Source organism: Apostichopus japonicus, chromosome 20 (assembly GCF_037975245.1).
Source record: "Apostichopus japonicus isolate 1M-3 chromosome 20, ASM3797524v1, whole genome shotgun sequence".
Lineage (NCBI taxonomy): Eukaryota > Metazoa > Echinodermata > Holothuroidea > Aspidochirotida > Stichopodidae > Apostichopus > Apostichopus japonicus.
In genome coordinates this window covers 22,773,843-22,801,523 of record NC_092580.1, presented here as the reverse complement: position 1 = coordinate 22,801,523, position 27,681 = coordinate 22,773,843, and the positions used below count along the sequence as shown (strand labels likewise).

The window sequence follows — 27,681 nt, the reverse complement described above, 5'->3', positions numbered from 1 at the left end:
GTTAACTCGTTTACGTTCATTCTACCAGCACAATGAATGAACAAAACAAGAACGTTCCAATAAACTCGGACATAAATAAAGGACTTTTCTCGTTTACCATTAAGAAAAAGAAAGACAGCAATGCCCTTCAAGAAAGCTCTATCGCTGAAAATGTCGCCGAGGAGAAAGAAAAGACCGAATTTATCGTTGGCATCCACGAAAACAAAATAGAAAGGTTCACACTTTGCCTAGCTCTCCTAAGTTCAACGGGACGTCTCATAGGGCGTAGTTGCACGAGAATATTTTATTTAAACAGTTTTAACGTATCTACTGTAGGCATAGGCCAACTGTAGCTGACTATATAATGCAAGAAAAGAGATAAGGCGAACCGACAATGTTTATGGTAAAAAAAAAATGAATGGAAATAAGTAAAGTAACATTAATGTTGCCTGAAAGAAGGTGTCGTTATGGCTTGCGTTAATATGAATCACTAAGTTATAGCATGGTGGGCTCATAATTGACGCACTTAAGGATTGGATTGAAGACGTCTGTCAATATAAAATCCAAATCACTCAACTGCATTCATTTTTCATATGTGTAGTTCCTCAGAAATGTAATGATCGCAAAATATTTATTGTTCTGTGCCTACGCAACGTACAATTGAGAAGAATTTGACCACAAAATGTCTGCTGTGTCAAGTTCTTTCATACCCCTAAATTGACACATTCGTCGATAAGCTAACTGTAGTGTAGGCCTAAGTATACATCCATTGACTTTGGATGGTGTTTGCTATGCTCTGAACCTCTAAGCTCAGACAGGTCAGGTCCCAGAGAGTAGTTGTATCATATTGAAGTAATTTTGGTTATTTTTTGGGAGTAAGATTTCCAAATGTCCAAAATACGTGTAAAACTTGGGGGGAGGGTGTTAAAAGCTTAACAGATACCACAATTTGGTCAGCAAATAGCTGAAATGGATTCAGACTCATGAAATATTTAATTATGCTTGACTGCAAAAAGTTTAGGTGGCCTGCTGTATCGTTGCTAGTAATAATTGGAGGTGCGTCAATTACGGGGGTGCGTCAATTATGAAGCCTTTACTATACTGGCATTAACATTAGTATTACTAGCCTATTACTATAAGTAATAGGCTGCAGAAGATGGAATGTAGCATAAACAAGGAGTTGTTGAAAGTTTTCTCAGCAAGAAATGGCATAACGTGTGCATTCATAGTCTCTTCTTTAAAATAGAGATATGTATTCTCTCACTTTAAGGAATTCAGCTAAAAACATTATCTGCCTTTTTGCAAATGGCCTAAATATTTGCGCTATTCCTTGTAATTGTTCAATAATAATGATATACCATACACTTCACATATCCTTTGTAATAACAGCAAAACGGAAAATTCTCACCACTTAAGTCTGAAAATATATTTAATATCCAGTCATCTACATCAGCAATAATTCTAAATGGCATTGATCCGCTGCAAAGTTTCAGCGACGTGAATTTCTTTTGTTTGCAATAATTATCCCGCTGCAGTAGGACTAGTAGTAGTAGTAGTAGATGATGAAAAAATATTGTTGTGGATTATATTGTGGTACAGTAACATCTAACTTCTTGACCTTTTGGCTAAGTTAATGTGATTACATGTAAACAATACAACCTTTCACCTGATCATGTGTATGCACTATTCTCTTCCCAAGAGACCCATGTCACAATACTCACTTGATGCAACATTGTCATGATCATATGGTTTAAGTCTCAGTGTAAAGGGGATGACGTTGAGAGTGGGCAGGCTGAATCTTCAGTGACTTTGCTGAAAGATTGCTGACTTGTACGATAGTTAATAGGAAAAAACTATTCCGTTACTTGTCACTAGCTTTGATAAACAGCATTGTTTTCTTCTAGTGTCCATTATATATATGTCATCATTCCTCAGTTTCATTAATTGCTACCTGTACCTCAGTTTTGTATGATATATATATGAGAAATAAATTTGAACGTTAAGAATGAAACCATATTACGGAAGAGAAATGCATGATTCCATACTTGTTCAGCAGAGCTCTAGTAAACACCAGATTGTCTTTCATCACACTTGTGGACTTATTTTAATTAATATTACCAAGTAACGTTAGGCCTGTTTCTATTGAGTTGAATTAATTTAATGGCCATGTCAGTCTTTTTTCATTTTCAAGATCTTTCAGTAAGCTTAAATGCAGAGTGAACAGCCCTTCATGATGGTGTAAACTCCCACATTTAAAGTTCTACACAGACCTGTCATATGTAGCAGAGTGCAATAATATCATGAGTGTGAATTACTAGTCAGACATAGTGCTTGCAGCACATATGACCTACAAGACCAGGATTTTAGAAACTCATCATAATTAATAGGTTAAAATGTTGCACCTTACCATGATCATTTATCCGTCTCGAACAGCACTGATCCGAAAGAAGAGAAGAAGGAACTCATAATTCCACTCATCTCCAAGAACAGATGGCAAGGACATGAATCCCAAACTAGCAACGAAGAGCCTCCTAGAAAGAAGGTGAAGAGCACACAAAGACAGACAAAGCAAGTAGCTGCGGCTGCATCACTTAATCAACTTGACAATGAAGCTGTGAAAGAAATTATCAAAGGTAGTTAAAACTGGCTTGTCTACTATCATTTAAAATGGAATTATCGTGATGGAAATTGATTAATTCATTTATGAATTATTTCGTTATACCTATTTCAAATAATTTAATGTTCACTAATTAGTAATTTAAAGTATGTTCAGTGTCAGTGAATTTTTTGTCCTGAGCATCTCAGTAATCATGTTATAATTAATAAATTTATTATGTCTTATATTGTAATTGATTGTACTCAAATGCAAAGAGGCAGAGCACCATTTCAATACAGAACATCATGTAGAAGAAGATCTATGAACTTTGACACATTGATAGCTGATTTTCAGTTCGAGTTCTTCAGAGATGACAAACTCGTAGGAATTAATAAAACACAAGGGATTAAGAAAAGATTCAATTCATCCATTGTATAAGAGATTGTCCACAGGTGGGTGATTATGACTTTGAAGGTTAAAATTCATACTGGTCTGTGAGAGATTATTGCTCCCACCTCCATGTCTTTCCTCCCTACACTGCACTACCCCCCCCCTTCTTCCCCTTAATTAACTGGTATCATTCCCTCTGTACATGGTTATTTGAGATATTAGTGTTATTCTCTTTCAGAAACAAATGTCTACAATGAGACCTGGGAGGATAGAGGGAAAGAAGACTTAAACCTGACGATTCCTCTCTTGATGGTCAACAAACCACCAGAGGGATTTGAAACAGATGACAAGCTAGATGTTTCTATTCGACCTAACGTGGTCAGTGTTATCTCCGATTCTCTGTTAGGTTTTGGTAAAACAAATATTTTTCTTTAGATTTGAAGTCTGATCTAAAGAAATACATTGCATGTTGGAGAGAGAAAGAAATTGATCTCTCTCTTAAGTTTTTCCCGGCTGATGTGATTTATGACAGACTCAGAGTACAGCTAAAGCAATCTTTCCAAAAAAAAAATTATATCATGGGTTATCACTTGGGCATATAATGAAACTAGGACTCTTTTCTTTAGGGGGGAGGGGAGCAGAAATTTACAACACTTGTTTATTACATTTAACATTTTTAGGCTTTGCTAGGTGTTTTTTTTTTTTGATAGTTTGTATTCTATGCATTTAGAACATGGTGTCAATTTATTTGAATATGTGATGGGGTTTCTAGCTGCCGGTGTGACAGTAATGAGTGTCCGGGCGTCCGTAGGACACTTATTACTAGGAAATAGTGTCTCATTTGCGTGAATAGTGTCTCAGGGACACTTTCCCTTGCTTTCTACGCCACCGTGGAAAGTGTCCGGGTTCTCTTCAAAGAGCTTTAACGTGGTTCTGTTGAGTGACAAACATTTCTGGCCCTATCTACGTTCCCTTATTACTTAAAAGGAGGTAAATTACTAGCGAAGACCAGGTTGACAATGTTATATATCGGTCAGCATGCACCCTCAAAACTCGGTTAAAGTATAACTAATACTTCGAGTGTCGACTGTTGTGGGAAGAGGCGGCAAAATGTTTTTATTATCATGGAGACTACACTCCAGAGGGACGCTGTCCGCTCTATTTCGATCGTCGACTGTCAGAAGGCTGCATAATGAATGTTAAACTTATCTTCCGAACTAATTAGTCATGTCTGTCTGACTCTGCTGCTTATCAATCGTTACTACCATTAGGGTAGTTGTTTGGAAGGTCGGAATTTCTAAACGTTGGAGAAAGATCAACCATGTAGGTCGAAGGTAACTGTATTTTAACCGATACGCGGCGGTGATAGTTCCCCGCCATCCGGAGCATGGAGGTCAAATCCGGGGTCAGAGCAGGGAGTTGTTATGGAAAAACTCCCTGGTCAGAGTCAATATATTTTATTCAGTACGCGGGAAATGTGGAAATCTCCCGCTCTACGTTCTAGGTGTGACATGCGTATTTGCATTCTACTGTAAAATGTATACTGCTGTTTACTCAGTGAAGTAAGCCGAATGTGCCGTCTACGTCGTTACATGTCGCAGGCCCAAAATTTCTTAGTAGCTGCATATATGCACGCACAGTAATTGCATTAAGAGTTGAGACCGTTAACTTACTTAGCCCGATCTGATATTACAAGATGACTTCTCCTGACCTGGATACCGATGACGAGTAGGCCTACATTATCATTGGAAAATATCTTTCGTCAGGACTGTACCTTGAAAAGTCTACGATAAATCTAGAAAGATCGATAAGGGGAAGATCGAAGAGTTTTAGACTGACGGGAGATGCCGATCTAGTTTACGTCGGCCCACATGGCAACGAAGATAGGCCCTTGGCCAAAGCCCACAAAATTAAAGCTTACAAGAAGGGTTTGGCGGTAAGTGTATTATTTGTTTATTTGTATAAAACTTTTAGGAATTATTTCCACTGAAGAAAATGATTCCATAGATATGCATATAACTTGAACTAAGTGCATTGGCCATTTGGGCCTTGCAGATTATAGGTATATTTTATTATTTGTAATCACCTAAGAGTAGAACTGAAAAGTCTAAACTTTATTAGTGTTAGAGAATATCGTGATGCATAATTAGTCGGCAAGACACGAATAGTATTAGGCTACTATAGGCTAGCCTACTGTAGCCTAGGAGTAGGACTTCGAGAGTTAACCCTATTTGCAAATAATTTGCTTTATTCAAATTCAAGCCACTCCGATTGCCAATCTCTGAAATAAAGCCTACTTGGTATAATTTTTGTTACTCTGGTAGCTGCCAAAACTCCCAGATCAGCTGTCAGTTACATATCAGCTGTGTATTGTGTACCCATGCTACCATGAGTATACAAGCTTTTAATTTCAATAATGATTATGTGTTTGAAATTGCTAGGTTAAAAAAAAAAAATCTTCAGGATAGGACTTTTCAGATTTTCTGAAAGATATGTCCCGGGATTAGTCCCCTTACTAGTTAAAACACAAGGTAGCAAGGGAGAGGGGGGGTCCCTGTCTTGTCCATTTGGAGGATCAATTAAATTAATGAGTGTTACTTTATTATCTCTTTCTTTTTAGAGGTTTTCCCATATTTTTTTAATATATTGGTGCCGGGATGTGCACAGACACTGCAGCAGGTCGAATATATGCTATAGGTAATCAGTTGGCCACCTGCCCATCACTTCATTGTCAGAAGGTTAGCTGTGTTGGCTAATAATTTTTAATAAGTTTAATGGGCCTCTTTGCTGGTGATATTTTAATTATGCAAACATGTACATGGTTATGGTATGAATATTCATTAAACATTCTTCCACAGTAATTAAGGTTGTTAGTATATGCACAAAACAATGTTGCAATTAAATTATTGCAGGTTAAACCATGGAGCTATAAACCTGGGATTATAGCTCCATGGACCAAGTTTATATCATTTATATTAAATTTGCAATGTATTATCACATGTAGACACTGCTTGGTGATATACTGTAGTATTGCTAGAATAGTGACCAGAATGGACCTAAAAAACTAATATAGGCCTAGTGTAATCGCTTTGACAAATTTGAGGGTGGGTGAATAAATTTCTATTCAGGAGGATAGCTGGTTGTTGAGAGAAACAATTGAAAAAAGAGCAAATAAAAATGCACAACAATTTGCTTTCGTTTTATCCCACATGTTATCATGAACTTATTTGACCAAATGATAGGAGTATTTTGGTATAAGACCCTAATTTGAAAGAAAGCGATCTGAGAAGGTGGCTAAATCAATAGAAATATCAGGTTCATTTCAATTTCTGTAAGAGTCCTTGTAGGACACGAGTGGTGACAATTTCACCACCTAAGTATTATTTTCATCTGCATTTCAGCAGGAGGCACATGTACACCTGATTTTGATGGAATCTGCAATGGAAGTTGTGTAACATGTTTTTTTTTTCAAATACCTATCCTAGCTCATAGGCCTTACATGTTAATGGAATACATATGGACCACCTTATGCGTTCAGCTTATTAATGCTAGGCCTGGGTCGAAAATACTGTTCACAAGCAGCACAGTTATCACTAAATCACTTTGTTTTTTGTCATCTAAAAGCAATATTTGTTTGCATGATTGTAACTGCAAAGTCATTCACCATATGCATACCAAGTTATCAACCGATGCTTAAAGTTTGCATCCCTTTGTTGGCCAGTGCAAGAGTATAAGGAGTATGTGTGGAGATTGTCCAAAGAATGAAAGATCTAGCTCATTCATTTGTTCTTAAAGTTATAATTTACTAAGCATATATTAAAGATGATCATGATGGTGGTACATTCAGTAGACTTAATGACTCGCAGTACTGTCGGGAATTTTCATGTACTGCAGCCATAAACACAAATTTCGCTAAGAACACATTTTGGTATATTTTTTTTTAGCTGCGTATAATTAAAGCAACAGGAAAACCTTTACATAGGACTTCATAATTATCTGATATGAATTTCAAAATGAAAAGAAAACTGAATTGTGATATGAAGCAAGAATGACACATGAACATAACAGAGTTCAGTACTTGAATTGTTGTCATAAAGAAGTATCCGAGAAAATGTCCTAGGTACGTACATTCATATGCAGTTCATAACTAAAGTACCAACAGAGCCATAGCCTTTTGTCCAAAATTCATCCCCAATGAACCCATATGCTTATTTCAACATCTATTTAAGTAAAATTTGCTACTTGGTTAATAACCAAGAAGTCTTTCCTTCCATACTGTAACTCTACAGTGTGAATTTCTGTCATTAATATAAAAAATTCTGCAAATTCCCTTCAAAGATTAATTTGTAACATTTCTAAATGCTTACAATATATAGATACCAAAGTATAGGTACCTATACTACCAATGTATGCTTCCTACATCAGTTAGGTGTAACCCTGTCATCTCACTGACAGATTCCAAGGCAATTTTCTGACTAACTATCAATCACTCATCCAGGTACTTATACATCTGTTCCCCCCCCCCCCCACCCCACATTCAAAGGTGATGAAAATGGTTACCAGGCCTATGATAGTCCCTAGTGACAATTACCATCTAGGTTGTCAGCTAGATCAATGTATGTGACTTGCATCTTACTTCAGAGATTTCCCATTGGACTTCCATATAACAGCTGGGTTTGACAAGTCAGTAACTAATAGGTTTGGTAGTGAAGAAAAAAATTGGTAACAGAGTCTTCCAGTGTGAGTTACAATAAAAAATAAAAAAAACAATTGAATGTTTAGCATTTTACAAAACTCAGATATAAATCACTTGAACATCAGTTCGTATGATTAGATTGTGTATGGTTCTGAATACCATTTTATTTCTTTTTTTAGATGGGTGTGGATATGATTGGACCCCTTCCAGAGACCATCAATGGAAATAAGTACATCATATAAACCCTATGTGACTATTTTTCAAAATGGCCAGAGGCTGTTGCTGTACAGAAACAAAACAGCAAAAACTGTTGCAAACTTTCTGTTTGAAACCATGGCCAGGTAAATATCCATCTACTTTTGTTTCTACTTTACATGGAATTAGTTATGCAGACCTGCATTTGCACTGTTTTAACTGTGACCCAGAAAGCGGCCAAATGGTTACAGGAATTTATAGAAGTTGTTTCTTAAGTTAATGTCAATGAAATGTTAGTGGGATATGGTCAGTGCTTTTAACTTACTTTTTTTTTTAAATCAGTGCTGAAATGATTTCCTGATTAAACCATGTAGCCATTCTGCAGATGCCAGTAGTTCATTACATTACTCGTAATCAATACTTTAACAATAGTTATTTAAATGTTTCCATTTATTTAGATTTGGGTGCATGAAAATTGTCATCTCAGACCAGAGAGGAGAATTTGTTAATGCTCTGAACAAGTCCCTGTTTGACATGATAGGGGTAGACCACAGAGAATCCTCTAGCTACCACCCACAGACCAATGGGCTTGATGAAAGATTCAACCAAACTCTGCAAAGGTCACTCATCAAGGTTGTCAATGAAAACCAACATGACTGAGATGAAATGCTGTCTTCAATTCTCATGGGGTACCATACAGCCAGACATGGTTCAATAGGTCTTTCACCTTTTGCTGTGATGTTTGGAAGGTTTGTAATAATTTAAACCTGCCATTGCTGAATAGAGATTTACATTTGCTAAGGCCATATACAGAGAAAAAACAATCAGGGATAAGAGAGTTTGGACAAATCTTGCATAGCTACACCAGTCCTCTGTACGATAAAATCTAATTTGACACATTCCAGGTCCTGGGAAAAAACGCTAAATAGAGGACCATCAATAACCCAATTTAAGTTATAATATCTAAACAAATAAATATTAACCCTGTATATGGTACACTCTGCAGCAAGTACAAAATATGAACATTCATTAAACTGTAAATGCATGCCCATTAACTTAAAAGATACATGCAATTAATGCCACTGACATTGGTTTTGTTTTTCATATACTATATATTTATCATAATTGACTGGTATGCAAGTTGGACCTATAACAGCACAGAATATATATAAGGGTTTTATATTTGTGCTGGTTTGAGTATGTGATGTGACTCAAATTTCTGGTTCAATGGTCTTAATAGTGAAAATAAAATATATAAAAATTTATTTATTCTTCAGTCAAGAAAGTGTTGTGAATAATTGAATGTTAATTTATCTTCATATATCCAGAGAGCCATTGCGACCAGTCGACATTGAAGACTCCATTGTCCAACCAGAAGCTCCTACTACAGACTGCAGCGATGCACAGCGGGAGAGGGTTTTTCAACTCATGTCACAGTCGCGGGACATAATCAAAGGTGTTGTGAAAGAAAATATTGGCAAAGCCCAAGAACGGCAAAAAAAGAATTTGGATAATAGGCACCAAAAAAGGTAATTATATAATGCTATGTTGTACATTGAAGTTGTAATTAAATGAATGGCAACATATGCATTGTATTATGATGTTTACGTATATCTGCTGGATTTTATTTTATTCAGAGCTTCGAAGTTGGTTCCAGTGTTCTCGTACGGAATGCTAGAAAGGATGCCCGAAGAGGAGGGAAGCTCGAAAACTCTTGGCTAATTGGGCCGTATGAAGTGAAGGCTGTGAATGAGAAAGTACTGTACACACTTATTAACAGTACCACAGGCCTTCCTCAGAAGAAGAAATTCAATTCAATTTTACTTAAAGAATTTTGCACAAGTAAGATTTCTTTGCAGTATTTTTTTTTTTTGGGGGGGGGGGGGTGGGGGAGGAGGAGGATTGGCATAATTCCTCCAGAATTTCCTTAAAAATAATCAGCAACTTAATCAGTTCTGAGTATTTGCTGGCTTATGTGAGGGTAAAGTGCTGTAGCTGTCTTCACACAATAAATCAGTTTCGACTTAATGGCCTAACAAATTAACCATTATTGCCAACAATAATAAAGACGGGAATAAGTTAATTAGAAGAAAACTTCAGTTTCCTGACAATTGTTTTCAGAAATTAAATTTCATTTGTTTTAGTTTTGAGAAGATAATTTTATGTGATGTCAGTTTGAAACTCTGCAATTTAATGTTCAACTTCTGAAGAGCAGCTTTCCTGGCTTTGATAATAATCGTAACCTATTTATTCATGCTGGCGTGTGTGTGCGTGTCTTTGTACCGCCCACATTGTAAAAATCGAAGCTTAGATTGATCCCATAGTTTGTGCAAAAGAGTACATTGTTGAGTACAAGAAGCGTATTGTATTGTTTGAGGTCAAAGGTCATTCGGGTCAAATTGTGAAACCTGAAATTGTGTAAACATGGTATCTCAATATTGGACGCTTGGGCAGATCTCGTACTTGGTAAGATAGTGCATAACATTGAGTAAAAGAAACTGTTTGATTTTGTCGGAGGTCATAAAGGTCATTTGAAGTCAAAAAATGCCAAACAGTTACCTCACTCCCCTCTAACCTGTCCCTACACTAACGCACCTTCCTAAACATAATATCTCAGAAGCTTGGAACGATTGCGCATATGGTATGTAATTGTACCACATTGAGTACAGAAGCCTAATGTTGTGGGCCGAGGTCATAGGCGTACGAGACCATTTTAATTCGGGGGGCAGAAAGTTTTGTGCCCGAAAGTTCCTGTGACACTATCTAAGCGGAGCGCCACCATCGGTTGGCGCGTAGCGTACAAGAAAATTGTTGGCAAAAAAAGCCTCTCAGGTTGCCGGAAACGGCACATCTGAGGCCTTGCAAGTTGCATATAAACATTCTTTATTTTATAATCTCACATTTTAGAAATTGACACTTCCCCAAAAATTTGGCAAATTAGAAGAAGAAAAAATGGTTACATCACTTTGAAGAGGAAAAATAGGACAGTATATTTTTTAAGCTCATATTTAGTTACCGTATTTATTATTTTAACACAGTACTCAGCTACCTCCAGAAAAACATACATTGTTCAACGACACGTAGGCGGGATAGTGTCGCTGTGTCGGGTGAGACTGCAATTTGTCTCACAAAACAGTATAAAATGTAACAAAGAATATGATAAACCTGTACTTCTAGGCTTGTAGGCACTCCCCCCCCCCCCCACCATCCATTCCATCAAAAAGAAAATGTTTCTTATATACACTCATGTCGGAGATGTCCAGGTATACAGTTGACTAGTTAGAAAAAAAATTGATCGCGCAAAAAGTGTGGTAGCCCAGGTGAGCTGTGCTTACGGTGGTGTTACACGGAAATATTCGGGCATCATGATGCTAAATAAAGAAAATCAATGAATTGTCGGGCAAAAATTTGAAAAAGATTTGGGCAAGCTACTGCATATTTATATACATATATATATATATATATATATATATATATATACATATATATATATATATATATATATATATATATATATATATATATATATATATATATATATATATATATATATATATATATATATATATATATATATATATATATATATATATAGTTTCTCCTCTTAGGCTGCCCGAATTTTTCAGGACTTTTGCCCGAATTTCTTGTCCTCTGGAAATTTGTTTTTTAAGACTCCCCCCCCCCCCCAGGCCTATTTTTACAATTCATGGTTAAGTAAGTTTCCAGTGTGCTATGATTGTGTTCTTTGCTTTGATTCAACAGAGATCTGTTTGCAACAGTTTTTCTTCAAGTTCCAAGAAGCAGTTGTATGACCAATTGAAGAAACTCAAAAAGTTTGAAGTACAGTAAGTGTTAAATATTTCATTAAAGTGGGATTATATGCACTCCATAATCATGCAGTTACTGATACCAACCTAAGTGGTATACATTGGCAGTTACAAGCAAAATTTTGTAGTGCTTAAGCAACTCTCAAAATTCAAGCAGAAACAAATATTGATTAATATTAATGATAAAGGTGCTCTACCTGTTACCTATCATCATCGCTCGGCCAAACGCTTTTAGATGTTTCGCTACTTGTTGCAAACTTTTATTGTGCTATATAGTAATGATATGTATACTTTCAATGGTTAAGCACTGCATTTAAAGGAACTTTTTATTGAAAAATGGGATCCAGTCCTTCTGGTCATATCATTGTTTGTAAGTTTATCGCCCTAAGCCTTGCCTTGTCATGAATTTTACTTTCTGTGATTGAGTGCTTGAACTGTTGGCCCGTCCTCCCAGAAAATTTGAATCTAACACTGACTTACGTCGAGACGTCGAGACCTTAGTGCTGCACATAGGTCACACTTGATCAGATCTCACTCTAAGCTTGGCCTTGATACAATACACAGGAATGCGTACAGACTTCAATAGGCTATCAACTTGCCATACTGTATATCTGAATGCTCGCATGCTCAAAGAGGATCAGATCCCACACTTGGGGATTCAAGTTGCTATACTCTGAATAATCGCATGCTTAAGGAGGATCAAGCAGACCCCACAAATGAGGTGATCAACTTGCTAGTCTGAATCTCATATGCTCAAGTAGGACGAGACGTACAAGGGCGATCAACTTGCTATAGTTTGCATTCTCGCATGCTCAAGGATGATCAGACCCTACAATTTGGGTGATCAACGTCCTATAGTATAAATTATTGCATGGTTAAGGAGGATCAGACCCACAAGGGCGAACAACATGCTAGTCTGAATATACTCCATACATGCTCACGGTGGATCAGACCCACAATTGGGGGATCAGTTTGCTACAGTCTGAATGCTCGCATGCTCATGGAGGATCAGATCTGCATTTGTGGCAATAAACAATATTGCTATCTGAATGCTTCACCTTGTTATTACCGAATGCTGCAACATACATTAATTTGAAGTACCCATTCGTAATGATTGCTGAAATCATGTTTTCACAGTAATATTTACTTTCTACTTAATTTCTGTAACTTTGAAGCAATGCTTACTATTCATGCGTCCTTTTCTGCAGGCTGAATTACCTCAATGACGTTCTTGTCTCTCATGCTGTGGACCATCTCTACCACCTTGTCACATGTTGCACCGAAACAGAAGCTGAAGCAGCCTGTAGTCAACTGCGCAAAAGCTTACCAAAGTAATGATCCTGATGCACAATTATCTTTTCAATATGATATGTGGTGTAAACATGCATTTTTTTAGCTTGAATGTGGTTACTTATTAACTTCTCTATTCAGTCAATAATTTTAAACTTTTATGTATAGGTATAGGTTGGTGCCAAGGGTCAGAGCATTTCACCAGGATAGGAAGGGAGGCTATCCAAGCTGAATTTGATGAGGTTGGAGATGATCAGGTGTTTGAGTATAACAACCAGTGGTTAAGACAAGAACTTGATAATTTATGATAAAAAGGTTTCTTTCTTTCATGCATATCGTTATTGTTTGTTCCCCCCCCCACCCCCACTGATAGACAATTCCAGAAAAAAAAAATCCCGCTTAAAGTTTAAGTATGTTTATATGTGCAAGATAGATTAAAAACAGCAAGCAACAAGAAAAACAAAGCATAAATGCCGTCAGATAGCACTTTTTGGAACCGGCAATAAGTGTCCTTATATTAAGCAATATTTAATTCACACATTCCCTCTGTTCAAACCACACTAGATTGGTTTCAATTCAATTCATAACCCCCCCCCCCCCCTCACACACACACTTCCTCCCCCTCCATATATATCAAAGGGTCTGTTTTTCTCCCCCTGGCAAGGAGGAAAATGTGCACACAATTAGTATACTGAATAGAATTAGTATTCCTATTATCTTATAATGCATTTAGTAATGGCATTGTAAGGTTGAATCAAGAGCAATGTTCCCAGAGAACTCCAGTCAGAATGATGGTATAAGTAAATCCTGGGATTGTTTTTGTTGATTGTGAAGTTCAAAGGACTCTAAGGTGACAAAATTCTAACAAAAGTCTCACATAACAAGCATATATTTTACCACACGTAGAAATGAAGTTGTTCTATTGGTAGTTGTAATCTATAAACTCATGTGTCACATCCAGGACAGTAAATGGCAGTTAGTTCGTCTTTCTTCAGGTAAATGGAATTTTTACATTCACCATCTAATTTTTTAAATTCTGTTCTGCTATGCTTTGCTTTGGTCACACGAATAGGTACTAATTAACAGAAAACTGGCTAAAACAAGCAGAACAATTATCTTTCCAAGATGAGGGAAGCCAGCTCACTTGATATAGCATACATTCATTGTTAGTTCTAAGCATAAACTTAGAGTCGTGACGGTATGGGTTAGAAAAAAATGATTTGTCATATTGCGTCATCTCAATATCAATGCTTAATTTTTTTTGCTGATTTAATAAACCTATGCGTTAATACTTGTGTGTGCGGTATGACACCTGGCTTCAAACACGCTATCTCTAGAAGGGAAGCTTGGAAAATGTAAGATTTGGCATGTATGTGAATCATATTGATTATATCCTATATTTTTGGGGTGGATGTCAAAGGGTAAACAGGGTTCAAGTTGTGAAAACCTTGTAAAAATTATAAGTTCAAGAAAGGAAGCTGAACAGATATCATATTTAGTCTGTAAGTATACCACATGGCTAAAAGAGGCCTTTGTTATTGTGGAGATTAACAGTGGTCAAATTTTGTAAACCTTTAAAACTTGATATCTCAAGATGAGGAAGCTGGAAGAAATCTCATATTTACTGTAGTATATATCACATTGAGTGAGTACAAGCAGGCTATCAGTGGTCATTTGTGTCAGCATCTGTCATTGTGAATATACTGTTTGTCACTTCTTGCTGTATTACTAAAGATCAAGTGTGTCAGTATGTCCCATTCATATGAAAGGATACTCATGTTGGATCATAGAAACCACAGTCTGGTTTATGCATACATGCTACTTGACAGCTGTCCTCATATGCCATTCAAGTATATCAAGGCAAGTAACAACTGGGATATAGTTTCTTTATCTGTGATGCATTATGTAGTTGTTGCAACTGAATAAGCGTTTTCGTAGAAAAGGTCTTTTATCATGTAAGTTAACTAAAATCTCAATTAAAGATGCAGAAGTAGAACGCACTCATCATACAGTATATCTAGGTGTTTGTATTGATGACAAACTAAGTTTCACTGGTCATATAAGCAGAATACTTAAACGGGTGTACTTCATAGTCTCAACTCTATCGTATATAGTTCCATATTTTCATGTTGATGTAAGCAAAAGAGTTTTTACTGCCAATATCTTACCACACCTAATATATGCTGTTTCTGCTTGGTATCACTTTTTACTAATTAAAGATAATAAGAGAATTTTTTTTTTTTTAAAGTATTGTTCTAGAATTTTTAATATAGATTTTAACTTTCTTATGAGTACTGTAAACAATGCTGCTAAAAATGAGTTCATTAGAAGTGTAAATTGCATACAGAGAAATGACAGACATTCTTTGCATACCGAACTTAACTCTCTACTTCGAGAAACTACTAGGTATAATCTGAGACACAAAGCAATAACACCAAAATTCAGAATTAATGTGTATAGATAGTATTATAGTTTCATTTATCGTGCTGCTATTTTATTTACAAAATGGTAATCTGGATAATTTATTGTAGACAGCTGCACTTGTACGTTTTGTATATATATATGTGTGTATATGTATGCGTGTATGTGTGTCTGTGTGTGTGTATATGTGTGTATATATGTATATGTATGTATGTGTATGTATGTGTATTTTTATTTTCAGTGTTGACTGGCCTTGGATGCTCCCCAGTAAAGGATTCAGGTGATTATACTGTTGACTGTGTCAAGACCAAACTTTTAGTGCAAAGAATATTTATTTAATGTCAAAGGAAAAGGTGGGCCAAATATGTAGACAAAAGCAAGAGAAATGTTAACAGATACCAAGTTGTGTGAATTGTGTACAAATATGATTTTACTGGCTTCAGCTTGCATTTCCAAATTAGCCCTAATTGATTTTTTTTCTTTTCCAACATTTGAACAATAGTCATTGAGATACTTTGACTAACACTAAACAATCTGAGTGTAGTAGAACTGGTTCTCACACAGCCTCCTTTCCCAGTATTTATGTTAAGCCTGATACTTAGTGTGACCAGCAGCATGTCATTTGAAGGTAGTCTGTATAGGCCACAAAGTTGTATTGTGACATCAAGAAGTACTTTCCTTGAGGTCTTTATAATCTCCAAATTTTTCTCAGACATTTTAAAAGAACATGCAAAAGGACAGAATGTCCCAGTGAGGTAAATTTCCTACAGGTGGTACAAAAACAGTTTAATAATTTTGACCATAGGTGACCATATTTTAGTATCTGGCATATTTGAAGCCAATGCAACATAACTTTCAGCTGATTTTTGTTGAAAATAATTGATATAGCTTAGAGGCCTTTATGCCCATTAACAATACATCGTAGCAACAAACGTTTTTGGTGTTTATCAATACCAGTTGTGCATGGTGAGATATTCGTTTGGAAATACCTTCTAATGAATAATGCACTGCCTGACTGTGCAGGCAATATATCATGATTCGATGGTTGACATGTCATGAACACACGAAAACACCCTACACAAACCCTCTGCTCCTATACCATATGATTTTATATTGCTTCCCAAGTACCATTTCCAACCAGCTAGGCATTGCCCAATCTTAAAATATATCACATGAAAAGGAATTCCCAAGTATTTTCACCATAGTTAATATTCACAGCCCGTCGATAATTGGATTAACAATAGTCTACCTTTAATTGATTGCCTGACCAACAAATACTGCTAGGCTACAACTGTGGACGCCAAAGCATGGTTTACTTTGATTTATGTAACCTTTTTTTCCCATGTGAATGTCATTTTGTCTTGAGATCCCCAAGATTTCAAAAGTTACTAGATGTGAGGCTATCTGTTATTGTCAATGGTTGTCAAGCATTAGTATTAAAAGTAGAAGGGAAATTGGATGATTTTTATAAAACAAAGTATTTGAAACAGCTTGTACTAAAATAAAGAAACAGATACAGTTGTTCTATGTCACAATAGACGTAGGATGTTGCACGAGTCTTGCAGCACTTTTGTCATTTTTTAGAAATGTATTTATCTTATGCAGCAGAGAACATGAAGGAGAATTAAATTTGCAATAAATTTTAAATTAAATTGATATTTCCATTCATTTGTGTCTGTCCAAATAGTATCATGCAAGAAATCATTAATGACCATATATTTCAGCCGTTCATCATGTAGCGAAATTGGTCTAAAGTTCCTCAATAAATCCTGCCATTAAGAAATGCAATTAAGATGAAAAGGCATATTCCAAAGAAGCCTTGCTGTCCTGATGTTTTTGCACTACGTTTCCATACAGAAGAGCTTGTAGGACACATTTATCCGTGCTATTCTCTCATCCTGTCCGCGCGGACAGAAAATCACCACACACGGACGTTTTTTCCTAGTTAATAGTGTCCGTCTGGACAGATAATACTGTCCGCCGGACACAATTCCCCCCGAGAAAGTTGTCCTACGGACACAATTCCCGTGGAATAGTGTCCGTGAGACGCCCGGACACTATTCCCTGTCACACCAGCATGAAGATATTGACTTATTTAGAAAGCTTTCTGGTCACTTCGCCCAACAACCATTTCGCCCAACTGCCATTTCGCCCAACCAGCCTGGTCATTTCGCCCAACCAGCATGGTCATTTCGCCCAACCAGCATGGTCATTTCACCCAACCTTGTTGGTCATTTTGCCCAACCTTTTTATTACTAATATTCAGTCAGCATAATATTACTTTTTCTATTTCACTAGTTCAATTTGATTTATTTTGGGTTATATTACTTCGTGGTAGGTTAATACAGTGAGGTCCGCTCATTTATCAAGTCCGCCCGGCATTAATCAAGGGTATATTGTTCACAGCTTAGGTGTTAATCTAGTTCTACATAGTGTTAATCTAATGTTATACAAACAAAGGGGAATCGGTCTCCATAAAAACCTATCAAACCTAACCCTTAAAACACTGATCCATCCTACCAACTAGCAATTCCCGAACATTTCCTTATAAAATTGAAAAAAAAAAATAAACAAAACCCGTCCGTAAAATAATTATATTTAATCAATGTAACCACTGTATCAATGTAACCACGACTTCAACTTTCCTTAATATTCGGTTTGTATCCCGTAACGTGAACAATTCCTGACGTTTCATTTTGAAGTATAATATTTAATCAAGGTTGGGCGAAATGACCAGGCTGGTTGGGCGATATGACCAGGCCTGTTGGGCGAAATGGTAAGGTTGGTTGGGCGAAATGGCAGTTGGGCGAAATGGTTGTTGGGCGAAATGACCAGCTTCCTTTAGAAATACATCAAAGGCAATAGTATGTTGACAGAATTGGACTGTGTAAAACAGTTGTTACCAAATGTCTCTATTGATAGGTAAGGACCCTAAATATGAAGCATAACATCTGGTGTTATTTATGTATTTAGATAATATACCATCAACCCTGCAGTCTATCTAAAACCAATTTTTACCCTTTGTTGATAAAATATTAGGCAGAGGAAGCTGACTATGAAACGGTTCCGATCTCGTCATTTGGAATGGCCATGCTGAGGGGTATGGGCTGGAATAAGAAGGAAGGCATTGGTAATAAGATGAAAAAGTAAGTAACAATAATTAAACAAAGATGAAGACATAACTAGACTTTGAAAATGTTTATAAAATGAATGCACACAGGCCATAGGTATTGCTCCGAAATTGCAATGTGTTAAAACATTGTGCAACATTTTTGTACCTGAACTTTTTTCTAAGAGTTGTGACTCCCTCCAATTTATCCCTAGATATGTTGAAGAGTGTTAAATTAGAGATTAAATTGCCTCTGTGAGGGTCAATGTTCTTAACTGTGGCTGTGAAATGTTTGTTGTAGCTTGTACACTTGAGGGGATGTTTTAATTACATTTGAGCCAATACAATCAGGCCCTTCAAAGTCCACAAAATTACAAAGGGTGAAACACAAAAGCCTCCGATGGTGAATTTCAAGGTATCCCACCTTTGTTCCAGTCTTTATGTTATAAGTTACATACCAGAAGGGATAATCCTCATCAATTGTTTCACTTGTTTTAATTGTCTGAAACCAAGGAACGTCGCTCCAGTCGAGGCAGTCAGTCGACCCAAGGGACAGGGGCTGGGAGCAGACAGAGGGCCAGGTCCAAAGCAGCAGACGGCCAAAGGGAAAGGTCCAGAAGGCAATGATGAACCTGAGGGGTTTGTAAAGGGGGCTGGTATCCTGGTGACCCGAGGCGCTCACAAGAACCTCTATGGTCTGGTAAATGGCGATACATTCACATTTTTGTTATCGATATACATTCCTGAGTGTTTACCTAGATCCATGTTTGTAATGGAAATCTCATATTCACGTTTCTATTCTTAATGTTTCTTACAGCAGTAAGTAACAGTAAGAAAGTAATTTTATTTCCTATCATACACTACAAGCTATCCTTGACTCATTGATTCTTTACTTCACTGTGCGGGGGCAAATTTTGTAATAATATTCCGGCGGTTAGACAAGTTGTTAACATCAAATTCAGATTGTACTTTATAATTAAATACCACCAACATAAGCAAAATGATAAATTAGTGCTCTATACAGTACACCAACCTTTCCCACAGTAGTACATATATTGTTTATTGCTCCTTTTTTTCCCCCGGACAACCACATCAACCAATCAGTAAGAGTATGTTAAAAGTTTTGCTCAGCTGTGGCATATTTCCTTACTTTACAACCTCTCCAGATTGAGGGCACAGATGAGGACAACTCTAGACTGGTGATCAAACTGGCTATCAATGGTCAGGTGATAACGTTGAGTCAGTTTAATGCTCAGGCTGTGTCCAAAAGTGAATACAAGAAATATGCTAAAGATTTAGGTAAGTTATATCTACAGGTAGGGTAACGACAAAGTAATTATTATGTTGTGTGATCATTTGCTGAAGATTGGTACAATAGGCACTGTTTTTTTCTTTGAACTGGAGGAATTATCAGAGCAAGTGTATAGGCCTGTACTGTAGCGAACTCAAATTGTTTTTTGAATTTAAATTAATTTAATTTATTTTAATTAAAAAAATCATTTATTGTAATAGCTTGTGATTAGTGTTTCCATGACACACACCTCTTAATAATAATAATTATACTGATTTGATTGTATGTTGATACTGCCAGTGATGACAAAATATGTACAATTGAAAGGAAACAGTCACCTGACACATCTCAGTTATGCTGTATCTGTCAGTTGATTGGCTGTTCCTCCCATGATGACTCATAGGGAATTCCCCCTTTCTGTTTTGTCATTAGTTTAAGTCTGAGGCAGGATTCACCTTTGTACATGAAAGTATACCTTACTTCTTGGAGAAAACAATTAATTCTAGAATTCTAGAATTTTACAGAATGGATACAAGCAACTTTTCTGTTTAGAAAATAAGACAAACTGCTTCCAGACAGATATGAAATGGTATTCAGACTACACCACTTCTTTTTTTTTTGAAGCTAAACATGGACTCCCTTCATAGAGGTCTCCTCCACCTATCTGCCAAATTTGTATGGTTAAAATATTGAATTGATAATTAGCAGGGATGACTTGTGTGTTTGGCCTTCCAATAGAGAATGAACTGACTCTATTTATCACTAATAATATCTTTAATTATCAGAACATATCACCTCACAGGTGGTGCTTTGGTATCACACAGGACACAAATCACAACAAAATATATAATCTTAACCTGGCTCAACTTCAACTCAACTGTCATAACCTAGTTTTCAATAGTTGGTCAAGACCTACAGATGTACAACTAAACAACCGATGAATACGCACCGAACGACCGCCGGTCTGGACAACATTACATGTCAATTGTTTTGTCCATGATCTGAATTCCAGATTGCTTATAACTTGGTAAATCATGGTCAGTAGTAGCTGTAAGCACACACACACACTGTTTGACTATCCTGTTCATATTCACCTTACAATGGTAAAGGCAATTCCGACAGGGTACGGGCCCGCTGTTTATGTCTGAACAAGACGTAGCGCACTATTTTATTTGGTGGATGAATTTGTAGCTGAAATGTCATTGGACGTCATTCACAATTGTTTTCTTATCTCAATACATTACATGTATAGAGATATTGTAACAGTAAGTGGGACTCTCTCTTCTCTTAAAAATTTTTCAGCGTCTTCATACAAAGTTCTTTTTCTCTGGAATTTCCAGAGCAAGCATATATCATATAGGCCAACAAAAGTTACTATTTTTTATTCCAGAATTGTATCTCATTCTATGACTTTTTCACCGATTTATGTCCAAATCGGGCCAAATCACTCTGAAAAACAGTTGAAATAAGGCCTTTTTGCACACGATCCAAAACTTGTTTGTTTCATTGTTTTTCATGATTAAGCCCCGCCTCCAAGTCTTGTGTAGCAGATTGGCTATGACTCAAGCCCCGCCTCCAAGTCTGGTTTGTAGCAGATTGGCTATGCCTCATGGCAGCTACATGTTAGATATACGAAAATGGTCACCCTCACGACCAATTTACTGTAGTTGTGAGATGCTGGTACTGGTCGTGTATTGCACACTAATTCCATGTACACATTGTTGTGCATTTATTAGGACTTCGTCTGTTTATAGCTCCATGGTTTTAGTAATATCAATTTAAGGATTGTTCTGTTGTTCAGGTAGTTTTTCAGAGCAAGAGTCATGATAAGTTTGTTTGACTGCCCATCAGGTATTTTGTATAATTACGTATACACTTTGTTGTGCTGCTGAAGGCTACAAGTTTAGGCTAGGCCTAATGCATTCTATATTAGGCCTTCATTTAGTAATAGCCACATTAGCATTGTACTGGTGGTGTTCAGGCAGTTTTGGGCCAGGGTACAGTAAGTTTGTTTGATTGCCTTACAGTGTGTTTTAATTTTTAAGTTAAGTTTCCAACTTATATATTAACTGTGACTCCATAAATTTAACATAATGTTAATGTGATAATACAACAACTATTCATTTGGAATAGAGTGTATATTGTGCATTTCTAGAATGAAGCATCATTATGAATTAACAGCTTGTTTGGTATATTTCTTTATTCCAAAAAAAAAGAATTAAAAACAAAAATTATAATCTATCGCATTTTATTTTCACTGGAGTATGTATAAAAGAGGAGCCGGCCATAAGCATCACAACAAGGGTACAGTAAGTTTGTTTGATTGCCTTACAGTGTGTTTTAATTTTTAAGTTAAGTTTCCAACTTATATATTAACTGTGACTCCATAAATTTAACATAATGTTAATGTGATAATACAACAACTATTCATTTGGAATAGAGTGTATATTGTGCATTTCTAGAATGAAGCATCATTATGAATTAACAGCTTGTTTGGTATATTTCTTTATTCCAAAAAAAAAGAATTAAAAACAAAAATTATAATCTATCGCATTTTATTTTCACTGGAGTATGTATAAAAGAGGAGCCGGCCATAAGCATCACAACTTTTATAAGACTATAAAATATGGATAAGGTTATGTTTTATTTATAAGGATATAATAAGGCTATAAGAAGTATGTTTAGCTTTCTTTTGAACCTGTGATGTTTGACATCAAATATACAAAGAATTAAAAGAAAATATTAAAATGGAGAGGAACTGGGGTGGCTATTAGGGGAGGAGGAGGCCACCCATCACTTTCAATTTAAAACTTATATTCTACATATGTACATTATTTTTTCCAAGTCATAAATCCATGAAATCTTCATGTCAAAATTATTGAGATGGAAAAACGTGAGTTGTTTTGATAATTGGAAGTGTACACAGTTTTGATGGTAGTCACCACTACAGTCTACAGTAACCTACAGTAGGTCGATAGGCCTAGCTTTCTCAAGGCGGGCATCAAGAATATGGTCGAGTTGTTCGCCTCTTCTCATTTGACTGTGGTCATTGACGTCAAACTATATGACCAAAAATATTATATATATTGACATTGATAATTGTAGAGACAGAGCAAAGATAAGAAACTAGGAATCGAAATTAGAACTTCCAGTATTGAGATACTGCATCATTGATGCTCTTGTTTTTAATCCTGCTAAAGTAACTTTTTCATACAAAACATATCACTCACACGAATTGCTACTGTTGTGTTAATTTATATCAAGGATATGCAGACCTTTCAGTTCTAAATGGAAATGAAAAATGAAAATTGGATTCATTTTTGTGATATTATTGGTTATTGTGCAATGTGCCTTACTAAAATGATATGACAAACAAGTTAGATCTACATATCATTGCAAGAGGAGGAAGCCAAAATACATTCTGTTCTTTCTTACTGTTGTTTTATTTTCTTTATCAGGCAAATTCAGCAGAGGTCACAATGAACTCAAAAAAAGAGAAGCCAAAAAGGATGATGAGAGAGACAGTAATACTTTGAAAGACAAGAAAGGCAAGGCAAATGAAACATCATCATCATCACATAGGGGTGATGATCTTCCTGCTAGTGATAGTTCAAGACATAGAGACAGAAAACACAACCGGGATCCTCCGCAAGAACCTAGATTAAAAACAGAGAGTCGTAGTTCAAGCTCTCAGAGCTCCAAGGATAGAGAAAGGACGACTTATAGAGATAAAGAGAAATTATCAGAGAGGCCAGGTGACAAGGAGAGAAGGAGGAAAGATGATAGGGATGACAGAAATGATGACAATGAAAAGATGAAGATGAAATCTGAAAACGAAGCTAAAAAGGATAAGATGAGACAGGAGAAAAAGAGGTTTGTGGGTTTGAAGTTTGGGATTCCTTTATTCCTTACTCTGTTTTTTTTTTTGTGCTGCTGTTTTTATTTGTTGAAAATAAAGTTTTCTGTCACTGAAAAATACAGGTTGATACTATGCCACTTAAGGCTTACTATTTGTGTTAAATACATTTGCATGTACAAAGAACATACAGAAGTAACAATGAAATAAGAAAACATAAAAATACAACCGATAATGAGTCTGGGTTGTCATAGTTACGTGCTCAAGTTTTCATACCCGAAATGAAAGAAGTGTAAGGGTAACTTTGTTTGTTAAATATTTTTAACCCCAAATTTCATTATGATGGGGATCATCAACTCTGTCATTGGTAGATATAAGTCTTGTTTGCATGCGTGTATGTGTGTGCATGTGTAGGTGCACCTGTTTTGTATTCTGACTGGGAACTTGAACAAAACAATTCCAGGTCCTCTGATGTGATTTCGAAAGAATCAACACAACCTCGAAAGAATTCTATTGTTATGGGGTGTTTTTGAGGTTTGGGTACGTGGATTTGAACAATGGTAAAAAACAATGGGGTCCGCGGTCTGAATGTAAAACACACCTGCGTGTGAGTGTGTTATTGTTTGTGTGCAATCATGCTTGTTTATCTCCCTTTTCAAAAGGTTGTTTATCTCTCAAGGAAGTTGTTGGGAAAAGGTCACATTTCAATATGGTATTAAATGTTCATATAGAGGAAATTGGAGGGGAAGCAAATCCAGTTCAATTGTCAGGTATCAATATTCATGTTACCTTTGGTATCATGTCTCCCTTTCTTCATGTTCAGAGATTCATTACAGAGCAGTTCCACCAAATATTGGTTACGTCCTGATCTGAGGGTAAGATTTATTAACAGGACGTTCAAAGCTGGGAGATACTACAACAGCAAGGTGCGTGTGGTAGATGTACAAGAACAAGATGTCTGCTCCTGTCAGACAAACGAAGGGACTCTACTGCACGGTAAATGTCAATGCAATAGTTATACTGCTGGTGTACTGGTTAGACTGATTTTGTCCACAATGCATTAGCCTCGGTCTAGAGAAAAAGCCACTGCAAAAAAAAAAAAACAAGCTTTCCTTTACAATTTGCGAAGTTTGCCTGTGGTTAGGTTAACATTTGTGGATTTTGTCATTTCTAATTAAAATCTAGCAATTTTGTACTAGGGCAGTTCCTCTGCTCTTGGTGTTATCAAGAACAAATGGTTGCCCGGTGAGTTAGGTTTGCTACTTATGTCCCAGGTCATAAAAGAGATCTAGCCATTTTGGAAAGCTGTCTTTTTTTACTTCCCTTGTCTTTAAAGAGGTGAAGAATGTCTGTTAATCCTTAAACTACACGTTACTCCTGTCCACACAGCAGTGGATCATTCACCACAAGTGTTTGTAATTACGAGGTTGTTATTTACAATGCAAGGTTCACCGCCCCCCGTTGTGCGTAAACACCAGCACAATCTATCCTGCACCCCAACAATGACCACAGGCTAACACCACCTGCACTTCCCAGAGTGGAGTGATAACATTAAAGAACAGTGTATTTGAACAGGTATCAAACACGTATGCTATACTAATTTTGTGTCATCTTTTCCAGATATTCACCAAAGTATGTTGGAAACTTTGATCCCCAGAGCAGAACCTGGATATGTAATGATCGTCCAAGGAAAGCACGGAGGACAGGTGGGTCCTTACTATCTACCTAGAAATGACCTTCACATAAAATGCTCGATAAAGGGGATTAGTGAGAGACTCCAACTGTAGGAGTCTCCCCCCCCCCCCACGTATTTTACAGAGAAATGACTATTATCTGACATTATGATCATTCCGTTGTGTGGTACATGCAGAGTAAATTAGAAAATAGCCTCCCTTCACACTCCTTCCCCTCCCCCATCATTTGGTAACTATTAATCTAACAAGAAATCAACCAAGCTGACTCTGCACAGATGTTCTACGTATTTTAACCCTTCTCTTTAATGTACGTCTCATTTTATAGGTGGGTTTGATATTAAACAAAGACAAGAAGAAATGTGAAGCAGATGTACAACTGTTGCGCGACCGGGACAAAATACTTCAACTTAGCTACGATTCCATCTGTGAATATGTGGGAGACATTCACCTAGCAGAAGACCTCTAGACGTCTAAGACCTACCAACAACCTATCACAGGCTTAGCTACGATTCCATCTGTGAATACGTGGGAGACATTCACCTAGCAGAAGACCTCTAGACGTCTAAGACCTATCACCAACCTATCAAAAGCTTAGCTACGATTCCATCTTTGAATACGTGGGAGACATTCACCTAGCAGAAGACCTCTAGACGTCTAAGACCTACCAACAACCTATCACAAGCTTAGCTACGAGTCCATCTGTGAATACGTGGGTGACATTCATCTGGCAGAAGACTTCTAGACGTCTAAGACCTATCACCAACCTATCACAAGCTTAGCTACGATTCCATCTGTGAATACGTGGGAGACATTCATCTAGCAGAAGACCTCTAGACGTCTAAGACCTACTGACAACCTATCACAAGCTTAGCTACGAGTCCATCTGTGAATACGTGGGTGACATTCATCTGGCAGAAGACCTCTAGATGTCTAAGACCTACTGACAACCTATCAAAAGCTTAGCTACGATTCCATCTGTGAATACGTGGGAGACATTCACCTAGCAGAAGACCTCTAGACCTCTAAGACCTACCAACAATCTATCAAAAGCGATAGTTTCACTGCAAACTCTTTGATTTTTCAAGAGGAGAAAGAAAGATAGAAATTGGAAATATGACATGGTTTCTGAATAATCAAAAACATCTGTATTCCAGACATATTTCACCTCCCCACCTCAGAGTCCTACTTCTTGGGCCACTTCATAAAATAAAATGACATAACTTTAGTTAAAAATGGAAAACGTTTGTCTGGGTTTCAGTGCTTTCAAGGGTGGGGATGCCACCCAGTTAGCTTATTTGACATCTCTGTGGTGAGTTTGTAGGAACAGTGGCATATATACCAACATTCTCTTTCCATCATTTTGGAGTCTTTTTTTTGAACTTCATTGAAATCACAAGGTAGACATATTGAATTTCTCTTCAAATCTTGCTGCTCATAACTTCAACATCCCATCCAGTGGACAGGAGGCCGATTTTGTCATCAGAGGGCAACATGTGAAAATTTCAAAACTGCTGTATCTTCATAACCCGAACATCAAATAGCTTGATATGCTTGGAAGGATAGCCTTATGTAGTGTAAAATGTTTACACAATTGGTGTAGGTGAGAAAACGATATCCCCAGATAGGAATCTTTATTGGCTCTCATATTTTGCATGTGGTTTCCTATAATGAGTGCAAGAACCTTATGTATTTGCTGGTGGTCAAAGATCAATTAGTGTCATCAAAGGCCACACTCTGTAAAGCCTTATTAGCACAAACTTTGGAAACATGATTCCCAAGATAGGGTATATGACATTGCTCATATTTGGCATGTGTCTTTCTTATATTAAGTACCAGAACTTTTTTATTTGAGTGTAGGTCATTTGGGGTCAGCAGAGGTCCAAATGTCAAAATATCAAAAAGTACTTTATCTTGAGAACTTAACCTTCAAAAGAGAATAGATGATTAGATTAGATGGTAGATTACCCAAATGATAAGTAGAATTGCTCCACAATTAGGTATAGGTGAAAGCATATTTAAGGTTTGCAGAAGACATCCTACGAAATTTGTGAAGGTCAGGTGTCAGTGAAGATGTGAAACTTATGCTGATTGGACTTCCCCATATGTAGTAAAACCTCCTTGCTGTTTCAGGTGAATGTCAAAGGTCAGCTTAGGTACATGCAATATAAACTTCAGCCAGAGTTAGCTTGCAAACTACTCTTGTGCTGCATATGTAATGTATTTAAAGGCAAGTAACTGCTGGGAGGGTTTTTCCCTCTTGTTATGCATAGGCAGAAGTGCTGTATATATGAAATGTGTTAAATATGAAAATACATTTTTATAATTATCAATGACACA

The 27,681-nt window shown here is 36.7% G+C and overlaps 2 protein-coding genes across 9 annotated transcripts; both read left to right on the top strand.

Moving 5' to 3' along the window:
* LOC139961805 (G-patch domain and KOW motifs-containing protein-like) lies at nt 1-27,681 on the top strand. The gene is made up of 10 exons (XM_071961340.1): nt 1-214; nt 2,413-2,612; nt 3,204-3,343; nt 18,434-18,540; nt 19,017-19,203; nt 19,670-19,802; nt 23,253-23,667; nt 24,474-24,646; nt 25,271-25,356; nt 25,670-27,681. The coding sequence occupies exons 1-10, from the start codon at nt 33-35 to the stop codon at nt 25,808-25,810; spliced, it is 1,764 nt and encodes a 587-aa protein (XP_071817441.1). The 5' UTR covers nt 1-32; the 3' UTR covers nt 25,811-27,681.
* On the top strand, nt 3,730-17,468 carry LOC139961806 (uncharacterized). Of its 8 annotated transcripts, none has more exons than XM_071961346.1 (8): nt 3,731-4,901; nt 5,586-5,662; nt 7,841-8,002; nt 8,315-8,605; nt 9,185-9,385; nt 9,494-9,698; nt 11,619-11,701; nt 12,892-17,468. In XM_071961346.1, the coding sequence occupies exons 4-6, from the start codon at nt 8,523-8,525 to the stop codon at nt 9,576-9,578; spliced, it is 369 nt and encodes a 122-aa protein (XP_071817447.1). In that variant the 5' UTR covers nt 3,731-4,901; nt 5,586-5,662; nt 7,841-8,002; nt 8,315-8,522; the 3' UTR covers nt 9,579-9,698; nt 11,619-11,701; nt 12,892-17,468. The 8 variants fall into 8 exon arrangements, with proteins under 8 accessions (XP_071817450.1, XP_071817447.1, XP_071817445.1 ...); XM_071961344.1 differs by having other exon boundaries at nt 5,586-5,703; XM_071961345.1 differs by lacking the exon at nt 5,586-5,662.

What these genes read in the sequence shown, in the direction of transcription:
- LOC139961805 (XM_071961340.1), top strand. Translation starts at nt 33, where the DNA reads ATGAATGAACAAAACAAGAACGTTCCAATAAACTCGGACATAAATAAA. An exon ending in CGAAGGGACTCTACTGCACG is followed by an intron (nt 24,647 to 25,270) that starts GTAAATGTCAAT and finishes CATCTTTTCCAG; the next exon opens with ATATTCACCAAAGTATGTTG. An exon ending in AAGGAAAGCACGGAGGACAG is followed by an intron (nt 25,357 to 25,669) that starts GTGGGTCCTTAC and finishes CTCATTTTATAG; the next exon opens with GTGGGTTTGATATTAAACAA.
- LOC139961806 (XM_071961349.1), top strand. Translation starts at nt 8,523, where the DNA reads ATGCTGTCTTCAATTCTCATGGGGTACCATACAGCCAGACATGGTTCA. An exon ending in TTTGCTGTGATGTTTGGAAG is followed by an intron (nt 8,606 to 9,184) that starts GTTTGTAATAAT and finishes TCATATATCCAG; the next exon opens with AGAGCCATTGCGACCAGTCG. An exon ending in GATAATAGGCACCAAAAAAG is followed by an intron (nt 9,386 to 9,493) that starts GTAATTATATAA and finishes TATTTTATTCAG; the next exon opens with AGCTTCGAAGTTGGTTCCAG.